This window comes from Anopheles aquasalis, chromosome 2 (genome assembly GCF_943734665.1).
Source record: "Anopheles aquasalis chromosome 2, idAnoAquaMG_Q_19, whole genome shotgun sequence".
Taxonomy (NCBI): domain Eukaryota; kingdom Metazoa; phylum Arthropoda; class Insecta; order Diptera; family Culicidae; genus Anopheles; species Anopheles aquasalis.
Genome location: NC_064877.1, coordinates 8,017,501 through 8,027,500, shown reverse-complemented (window position 1 = coordinate 8,027,500; position 10,000 = coordinate 8,017,501). Strand labels below are relative to the sequence as shown.

General features: G+C 48.5%; 2 protein-coding genes across 4 annotated transcripts in view; both read left to right on the top strand.

Annotated features, from left to right (window-relative positions):
• The window catches only part of LOC126571473 (uncharacterized), a 16,113-nt gene extending 12,921 nt beyond the window's left edge, over positions 1-3,192 (top strand). For all 3 annotated transcript variants that reach the window (XM_050230002.1, XM_050230001.1, XM_050230004.1), the window contains exon 6: positions 1-3,192. This exon is cut by the window's left edge. The gene's annotated coding sequence lies outside the window, so the exon portion shown is untranslated.
• A 4,546-nt stretch (positions 3,193-7,738) lies between these two features.
• LOC126571470 (ero1-like protein) overlaps positions 7,739-10,000 on the top strand; it is a 2,668-nt gene continuing 406 nt past the window's right edge. Inside the window, exons 1-4 of the mRNA XM_050229995.1 lie at positions 7,739-8,177; positions 8,244-8,495; positions 8,699-8,970; positions 9,037-10,000. The exon at positions 9,037-10,000 is cut by the window's right edge and continues 406 nt beyond it. Coding sequence (XP_050085952.1) covers positions 8,043-8,177; positions 8,244-8,495; positions 8,699-8,970; positions 9,037-9,823 — 1,446 coding nt within the window. The 5' untranslated portion in view covers positions 7,739-8,042 and the 3' untranslated portion in view covers positions 9,824-10,000. The remainder of the gene's footprint in view (positions 8,178-8,243; positions 8,496-8,698; positions 8,971-9,036) is intronic.

The following is a 10,000-nucleotide window of genomic DNA, read 5'->3' as shown; positions in this document are numbered from 1 at the left end:
TGGCCCTCCCATTATCTTACAACCGTGTGTTTGACGCCTATTTGCTGTGTTGGTTTGATTGAGTTGAGCTTAGGCATTAGCGGGCGCTGCTGCTAATCGGGGCCACACTTTACCCCAGCGGTAAAGCGTCTGTTTGGTTTAGGACTATGATCCTTCACGCGGAGGCGAGATCGCACTGCGGGAGATCTCCATGTGCTCGGTGCTCCAGTTACGAACGAATGAGCTCACCGCACGGTGTAGGCGCAGGATGGATTTACGATGACGGTGGCACTTCATGACAGGCACGGACTCACGGATGCTCCAGTGCCTATCCAAACAATCGTGCTAACAAATTAGTAGACAAACGGACAGGCAGCGGCCGCGGGGAATGGTCCAGTCTTCATGGTGGAGCCTTTATCTTTTGGGGTCCCCTTTGCTTTGTGAACCGAGCAACCGGCGACCGAGGACCGAGGACCAAGGACAAGGGTTACTGTACACAGAGAGAGAGAGAGAGAGTGTTTGCGTAAGAGGTTTGGTTGGTGTTCCTACTAGTACGCAGTATGGCTACCGGGTGTCGGTATATCAGTATTTTAGGGGAAAATTGCTTTCTTTCCTCGACACCATCGTTGTTATTTCCTTGGATTCTTTTCATGGGAGCAGGTTGTTTTCGCAGAAATTAAAAAAAACAGCACGAACGCGAAGAAACAGGGCTGGCAAGCAAGATCTCTCGAGTCACATAGTGGGACACAAAGAAGAGGAGGAGAAGGAGGAGAAGGAGGAAATCGAAACAACGAGCACAAAACACGCAGGTGCAATACTAGAGCAGTAAGTGTAAAGTGTCTAGCAATAGATTAAGGATAATTTAATGGATAGTTTTCCGTTTTCCCGGTTCACCATTTCGCGATTATTAGATGAGCACAAAGTTGCGACGATTTTGTGGTTTCTTAAGATTCTGTTCTGTTTTGTTGTTTTTATGTTCTTGTTAAAAAAAAAACACATACAAAACTGCGCGCCTGGCGTTGGCAGTAAGCGTTGAGCGTTGCTGTTGCTTAATTTAAGTGTTTAGCTCTACCAACTTAGTGATACCCTCGGGTGGGGAAAACGGAGATACATTTTAAAAAGGGCGAGAAGGCGTGGTAGGGGCGTAGTAATAGACGGCGGACGTATCGTCGAGCGTAGTAGTCAGTAGTGAATGCGTTTAGTACGCACTGCACCGGCCTCCGGGCGCAGAGCAGCTGTTATTGGGCTTGCGAAGCTGTTCAAATTGAACTGCAATCAGTTTCAGTTACTATACATAGTGATGCGTTAGCGAAGAGTCATGTTGTCCCGGGAGTGTTTTGAGCATAGGAGCATAGTTACAAGCAGCAAGAACAACCGGGCAACAAAAATGCAATAATAGTGTTACCAGTTTGATCGGCGGATCGTGGTTATTAGTTAAGCGACACTTGTTGAGCAACCGTGGGACCGTGGTGCGGCGGCAGGAGATGAAGACAATGGCGAAATCTTAAAGTATTGACTGTACAAATCACCTACCGACGGGATGGTGGACTGGCGCTTGCGTGCTCACCGCTCAGCTCATCTACTCCACCGTCTCGACCCCCTCCCCCCCCTAAAAAAGACTATTTGTTGGAAGCTATCAGGCCCCCGGCCGATGTGTGCCGGTGGACGGTGATCAACTAGATTGAAGCGGGAAATGAATGGATGGAGGAAAGGCCCGGATAGTAGGATAGTGCGCCTTAGCAGCAGTGGTATAGAACAAGAATGCAGAATGATATCGGGAGTGCAATGAGGGCTGCTCAATGAGGGTGAGTTTACTGAAATCCATCTTAATAACAAAGAAGAACAGAAAGAAAAAACAAGATAACGAAATCTAATACAATAATTAAATTATAATTAATTAAATAAAGGCAAATACAAGTGTTACTAAATTATTGCTATTACAATAATATTACTTAAACAAACGGGAGGAGCAGCAGGAGCGTGGAGAGTAAAAAAAAAATCATGAAACAAATCAATGAACCATTGTATTATCGAAAATCAAACCAGTTGTAAACACAAACGTTCGGCTACAGTTTACAAAACCCACATAAAAATAACAAGAAACAGGACAAGTATAAGACGAAAGAAAAGACAGAAAATACATATATAAATATAAAGATATATATATATATATACTATTGACACAGGTTGTCAAGCGTTGTGAGAGACCTAGAAGCATAATAAGCGGAGAACAAGAAAGAAAGAGAGTCGGATGAAGCCTACGATATATATTATATATATATACATATACAACTACATATACAAATATTTCATCACTTTTGCTGTATATTCATCGATGTAGTTCTATTCGTTCATTTTGTTGTGAATCGTAACAAACAGACTAAAAAATCATCCAATAAAAAAATGGAAAACATAGAAAAAACAAAAACGGAACGAAACGGGAAGCGTAACGTGAACATAGCATTGAACAGGACCGTTCTACTAAATCAGTGAATCAACACAACAAACACAAAAACGAAGAACCATTGAAACAGTGACTGGATAACTATTTGAAAACGTAAATAGCTCATCGCCGAAACACTAAAATAGCAGACCAGAGGAAATCGTATCGGACGGACTGCCTAGAGTGCAGAAATAAGCAATGTGGTGCACCGGTGGTGTGCAAGCGTGCGGCTCCCAGATTTACTAAAGATCCACTGAAGTTAATAGTAAACCGTATTTACTGAAATTAAAAACAAAACAAAACAAACATAATAATAATAATGAAGTAAAACTGTTTCAATTTACTCCTAAACGTACACTAATGAAATACGCAGATATTGTTAAATTTATGAGTAAAAAACGTAAGGCAATTGTGACAGGCGAACGAATTAAACAGAAACCGAGAAGTAGCGAGACAGGGCCGGTCCGAACAGTGCGCGTAAGGGCGAAGGTGAGCAAAGACAAAGCAAACTATCTGATTTTAAGCCTGTTGACTTATTTAGCTGGGGTACGCTAGAGGGTACCATCTGCCATCGCCAACGAAACGCGGAATCGCGGAAAGGAAAGTTCGAAAAACTCTGTCCCGAAGCGAACTCGCGTAGAAGCACTCGTGGGGTGCGAAGTGGGAAAAGTATGGAATCAAAAAAGAAAAACACAAAACAACCAAGAATCATTAATAACACAAACAAAACAAAGAGAAGAAAACATGCGACAAATTTGCGCAAACCATAAACCAGCTTCTTCACTCGTTATTCTTTCTCCGCCGACGAGCACACATAGTCCGAAATTTTGTTTAACCCCTCGATAGAACGTGTTTCGTGGTGTTTGCCACCGAATTTCGATTCATTTCGTGACACCGTTCGTTCACGAACGGAAATGGAGCCAAGTGTGGAGTGTGGGTTTTTGGGGAGGACCCTTCACTTCACTTGCCACGGTTGCTTCGTCTTAGTCGTCGTCGTCGTCGTCCGTCGTGACTCAACTTTATCAAACAAATCTCTCTAATGCAGTGCCAGTGCTATTGAGGCGCCTCACTTTCGACGGACTGTGCCACCGGTGTCCGGTGCAAATCGATCGTACACGATTCTTTGCGCGCTTCGCGAACGGCGCTAATACGGGCGGTAAATATTGGGCAGCAACGTTTGAATGGACCGTTAGAAAGGGAAAGAAAGAAGCAGATGTAGGAGGGAGAAGGGGTGGGGGGAGGGGGGTGGTGGAAGGTGTCTTAGCAACGAGAGAATCCATTCGCCACCATCCGTCGACAGAGACAAATACACAGAAAAGTGTTTCGCGCGTGATTAAAGATGATGGCTGCGAGGTCACCGTCGCCGGACGTCCTTCAAACACCTTTCCACCCATCGATGACGCTGTTTGGGAGGCTTGTGAGGCGATAGAGGAAAAAACCTAAAGCAACCCTAATGTTGAAACTAGCAAACATTTCGGTTGTAACAGCCTACTACAGCACTTATAACACGGTGAGCCGTGCTTCATAGAACGACTTAAGCTTTGGCTTTGGTTGATTTGCTCTTGCGCAGTCGATCCCCACCGGGGCAGCTTAAGTTTCTCGAGCTTCTTCTTGACCCCTCGTCACTCAAAAACAGACATTCTCGTCCCTCCCCGGTGGCTTAATTCTGCCAGCGTGACGGCGCAGCGGTTACATTCCATTTCCCCACGCTGGGTGGTGCGCCCTTTTGCGAAAGCCTCATATCTACTTTCGGAAGTGAGCACACTTCCATCACCGCGGCACAACCCTGATACGGATTAGTGGCCGGACTGGCGGCTCGGCCTTTTTTATTTTGTTTGGTTTGCTTATTTTGGGCGCTAAGACACCTCCCGTACGCACGGTGGTAAGACCTAAGACCGGCGGAGCGCATCCGCCGCACCAGCGGGGTTATGTTTTGATCTTTGATTGATAACACGGACGACATATCCGACTTCGTTCGCCTCGGGTGCTTCAGTGGAGAGGGACGGAGCAGAGTGTGCGGTACGTGTAGATACACGCCTTGAATCGCGCATTAGATGATCCGCGCCTGTTGATCCGTTGTCTGCTTCACCGAGTATCGGTATCAGTGGCCGACGACGGCGACGGCGACCGGCTGACCGGTGCCAGTGCCGTCGGCGCGATGTGATGTGCGATGTCTGTCACGCATTATCATCGCGTTCATAATTAATATTTGTTAAGATAAACCGAGGTAGGAAGGTACGAAGGAAGGAGAAACGAAAAAGAAATTGCACATTAACGTCACTCGTGGCAGCAGGCAGGTGAATCCACGTCCATAATGTATCCAAGTAATCCAGTAAAGGCGCTTAAAACGTGCGCGCTGAGGAACGCGAGTTTCGGACCGGCCTTCGTACGCCATTACGCGATATCGCCACGGACGGGGCGAGCGAGTCCTGCTGCGATGCGGTAATCTTGCGGCACAAGTGCGCCAGAGGTCGGTAGCGCCACCGAATGCAAAGTGACCGGGTCCGGTGCATGGCGCAGGATCGGATCGAGTCAGTCCAGCGGCTTAATGCTGTCGCTAAAAGCTGTGCACGTGCATCGAATGTCTAATTGACATCGGCGAGGTTAGTGCCGCGAAATGCGAACAGAGAAGATCGATGTTTTCACTTAAACCGACTGTAGAGCGCTGAGCACCGAGCTACGGCAACAATGAGCCAATCCGGCAGTAGGCCTTCCTTCTCCATGACGACGACGACGACGACGACGACGGCAATGACGATGCCAGAAATAATGCTAGTAATATCAACAGCTAGATTTCCCTTTTTGCAACCTTGCAACCAAACACACACAGCTGTGGCCGGGCTGACAATTGTCCGCTGACTATTGTTTGCGATTGATCCGATCTGATCGATGATAAACGGTTCGAACGGAGTGGTGCGGGGCTACCTCGACTCGCGACTCGATTAAGGAAACGTTCGTTCGTTTGTTTTGGGGAGCGGAAGGTTTGAGGGCACCGTAGGAGAGTTCTCCCCCCACTGTCCCAAGGTCCCCAGCTGGTGGTGGCACGAGCATCATCGCCGATAACCGGCTATTTAAACCTTGCGAAAAAAGACCAATAAACGGTAGAGATGCTATAAAACGAGCTGTCGTTTGTCGTGTTTTGAGCAACCCAATCGAATTATGTGCGGTCGTCGTCCGCAATATGCGTCACGAAAAGACAAAAAGCGTCTCATTGCTACTATCAGAAGCGCGTATACTCGGGGGCCGATAAAATTCCTGTCTCCTCTATGGAGGATGGCCGCAAGGAACAGAAGCAGAAGAAGCGTTTTGCAGCGTGGCTTGCTTTGTCGCTACTTCGAAGCAAGATGAGACGCCCTTGTATGCACGAGCCTAAACTGAATCGATCCCAAAGGCGATATCTCAACAGTTGAATGCGTGATGCGTGGTCAAGCCGTGACGATTGTCCTGGAGGCCGCGTGAAGTGGTGGAAGGGAGAGAGGATCAGCATCAGATACTGTAAAGGGTTCTCAACGGTGGCGCAGGTGAGGCAAACGGGGAACGCTTCCCTCCGAAAAAGTGGGTCCCATTTCTTATCATGGATCCTCTCATCGCGCGGCCACCGTCATCATCACACGACATTCTCTGACGCATGGTGTCGCGTGCTTTTGCGCCTAGATAATGTGGCAGGTAGGGGTGTGTTGGTGTGTGGGGAACCTTCGCCGGGTTCGTCGTCGCACCGCACCAGATAGATTGTATTGTATAAAGAAACTTATCAATTTCTGTCAGCAACAATGGCCAGGACGGGAAGGGTGGTTCGCCGCTCCGCCCTGGGGGAAGGAGATAAATGGCTGGCGCTAAAAAGGGGGTGGGCAGGGGATGTCGTAAATCGCACCTGTTGGATGGTTTTAGACAAAACGTGTACTCTAGTGTACCCGTGCACGGGGACCATTTTGCGTCTTGTGCGATGAAACCTCAGTGATCTCGAGAACTCGCGACGGTTCGTCGGCAAACGAAATGCCCCCAGTGGGAGAGATCGGGCGCAATCACATCGCAGACGACTTCCTAAGAGCTTCTTCCTACACATGGTACTAAAGATGTTGGTAAAATCGCGTCATTTAACAGGATGGCAGTTGTTGAGCCAGGGATAGGAGAAACTATTTTTTGTCATCAAACCAGCAGCGCAGTATCATCACGGAGGGCATTTGTGGATTTGGTGTTCGTTGCCCTCATGCTGTGAACCCTTTTCACCGTGCAACCCTTTTGCGTGCATCGATCGATCACCATCGGGGCGCGTAACAGGCAATGTGCGCGAGCCTTGACAGGGAGTTGTTGTAATGCTGAGTACCGTTCCCACACTGCTACTGCGACTACTGGCCCGCAGAGCATTTGCCTGTTACGGCCGCGGTGCTGCTCCTATCGATAAGCGATAACACGGAGCCAATCAGTCAAGTGGAACGTAATCCGCTCGACGTACAATTGACAACCATTTTTAGCGATTGATTTAGTAACGTACAATTATTGTGTATGGTCATTGTTTTCAATCGGTACAATCGGCCTCTCTCTCTCTCTCTCTCACGCCGACCTTTGTTATCCGCTGTTCAGAAGACTTTGAAGCATTTTATCTTCGGCGCAGTGCCCAATTCTTGGCACGTGCGATGGAATCAGAACGCCAGAAATGAAGGGAATACACCACCCCTGCTTGCGTAAATTACTCATATCCGGAGCAAGGCACAGCGTTTCGATCAGAGTTCAGTGCGATATCGAAGGCATGTGTTATCTGCGTGCAAGCGGCCTTGCTTATCCTTTTTTATGGCCCTTTCCGGTAGATAAATGCAGGAAATCTGTTTAAATAAAGAAACTGTTGCTCGCAGTTACTAGGAACGATAAACACCTTCCCCCTTTGCGTGCCCATTAATAGATTGGGACAGTGATGGAAAGTTTATTGCGTCCGTTACAGCGTGCTTCCTTCTAATCCGTTGAATCGGAAGGACCCTGACATGGCACGTTTCCTCTCTACTTTTTCCCGCCAAATCGTAACGGCTGAAATTCGAAAATGTGTTGCTCGAGCTCGTTTCGTCGATAATCGATGTTCGCTGAAGCAATGGCTACACGAGCTGCTTCGGCTGATTTTTTTTTATTAAAAACTAATTATTAAAACATCAAAACTAATTCCTGCATTTAAAGGGCGTAATTTCTATCCAAAATCATGGGAAAACTTCGGAAAAGAGCGGAAAATTCATCGTTAATGGGCTGTTGGAGAGCGGAACCGGACCATTATAAACGTTCTCGTGGTGTTGACGTGTATTTCGCGGAACAATAACAAAAACAACAAGGCAAGAAAGTGGGTGGTGTACGGTCGTCCGGAATTCGTCCGGATGATTCAAGAATATCTGGCTCAATACTTTGTAGAGTTACAACATTACGAGTTCCGTTCCCCCCGGTGGTCTCAATGGGTGTTTAGTGTTTAGTTTCACGAGAACCACTATCAGCCACTGCGTTAGTCAGTAAGCCCCGCTATAAGAAGCGGTGACGACCAGCCAGTTGGAAAGTTTTAGCGGTCAGGGTTGCCCCAATTGTTTACTACGACCAGCAGGTGCAAACAATCAACAATTGCTTTTTGTGTCAACCGCCGGACAACGTAATGGCACCGTGGAGACGATCGCTGGCTTTCGGCCTGTGCTTCGTGGTGCTGCTCAGCCTGACCTCCCGATCGTGGGGGTACTTTTACAGCGAGAACCACGAGGGAAGCACCAACGACCGGTTCTGTTTCTGTCAGGTAAGGAAAAGGCCACTGGCACTGGGTCGCAGATCCCGTTAACCGGTGCGGTTTTCCCATTTCCAGCTGCAGGGAACGATCGACGACTGCAGTTGCAACGTGGATACCGTGGATTACTACAACAATGTGAAGATCTTTCCTCGGCTCAAGAGTCTGCTGGTGAAGGATTTCTTCCGGTACTACAAGGTGCACCTGGAGAAAGAGTGCCCGTTTTGGGTCGACGACAGCAAGTGTGCCATGCGCTTTTGCCATGTTGAGCACTGCGAAGAGAAAGACATACCGCCCGGGCTGAAGGGGGACGTGTCTTCCTATCACAAGGTACGAACGGGGGGAGGCAGTCAAGGGTAAAAGTTAGATAACGGCACGATCGTGCTATCGTGCGCTACTCCCCTTCTGCTGCACACCACGTCAGCTGTTTTCGCCACGCGACACGCGACGCGCGATTCGTGGCTAATTCGAGCGGAACATTCTTGTTTAATTAGGTGTAACTCACACATGCTGCTTTTGCTTTCGTATTGCAGTACATTAAAGAGGTACAGACACTCACGAACTGCAACGAAGACTTGAATGCGGAACTAGGCTACCTGAACACGAGCATAAGCGACAAGGCACACAAAGAGTTCCAGGTGTGGGCCGATTATGACGAAGCGCAAGACAATTTCTGCATTCTCGACGATCATGAACCGGGCGCCCAGTACGTCGATCTGCTGCTCAACCCGGAACGGTACACGGGGTACCGCGGGGAATCTGCACGACGCATCTGGAGCAGTATTTATTTAGAAAATTGCTTCCAGTAAGTAGTGGACACGCCTTTTCTTTCACTATGCCACTAATCGATCTCCGTCCTTCTCTCTTGCAGAGCTCACTCGGTGAAGAAAAAGAGTGCCTACTCGGCGATGATCCCGTATCAGGATATGGCTCGGAATGAGGTTTGCCTTGAGCATCGGGTGTTTTACCGGATGATATCGGGGTTGCACTCGAGCATTAACATACACCTCTGTGCCAACTATCTGCTGTCGGAGAAGGGCTCGCTAGGGTTCGTGGCTCCGACCGGGCTCTGGGGTCCGAACATGGAGGAGTTCGAGCGTCGCTTTAGCCCACACATGACCGACAACGAGGGTCCACACTGGCTGAGAAACCTGTACTTTGCGTACCTCGTGGAGCTGCGCGCACTGGCCAAAGCAGCCCCGTACCTTCGGAACGAAGAGTACTTTACCGGGCTCGAGAAGGATGATCGGGAGGTGAAGATGGCCGTGAAGGATTTGCTGACCGTGATCGAAGCTTTCCCGTCGCACTTCAACGAAACGGTTATGTTCAGTGGCGGTGGTACATCGGCCATCAAGCTGAAGCACGAGTTCCGGGAGAAGTTTATGAACATTTCCAAGATCATGGACTGCGTCGGTTGTGACAAGTGTCGACTGTGGGGGAAGCTACAGGTGCAGGGTATGGGGACGGCGTTGAAAATTCTCTTTTCCGGCAAATTTGACGACAAGTTCGACGAGAACGGCATCAGCACGCGGCTCAAGCAGCAGCAATCGCCGTCGTTAAAGTTGAAGCGAGGTGAAATCGTGGCACTATTTAACGCATTCGGCCGGCTGTCGACAAGCATACACGAGCTGGAGGAGTTCCGGCAGCGGATGCGATGATGGGAAGAGAGACTAGCCTACCAAACTTAACCGTTACAACGACTTTGTGATGAAAGCCCAGACTTGTAAAAACCCAACTCTACTCCGAACTTGAGACAGTGATTTTCCCGTGGCTCGTTTACGAAAAGACTTAGTAACCTCCCTGGTCGCGGTCCCGTTGGGGGTGTGGTTAATATT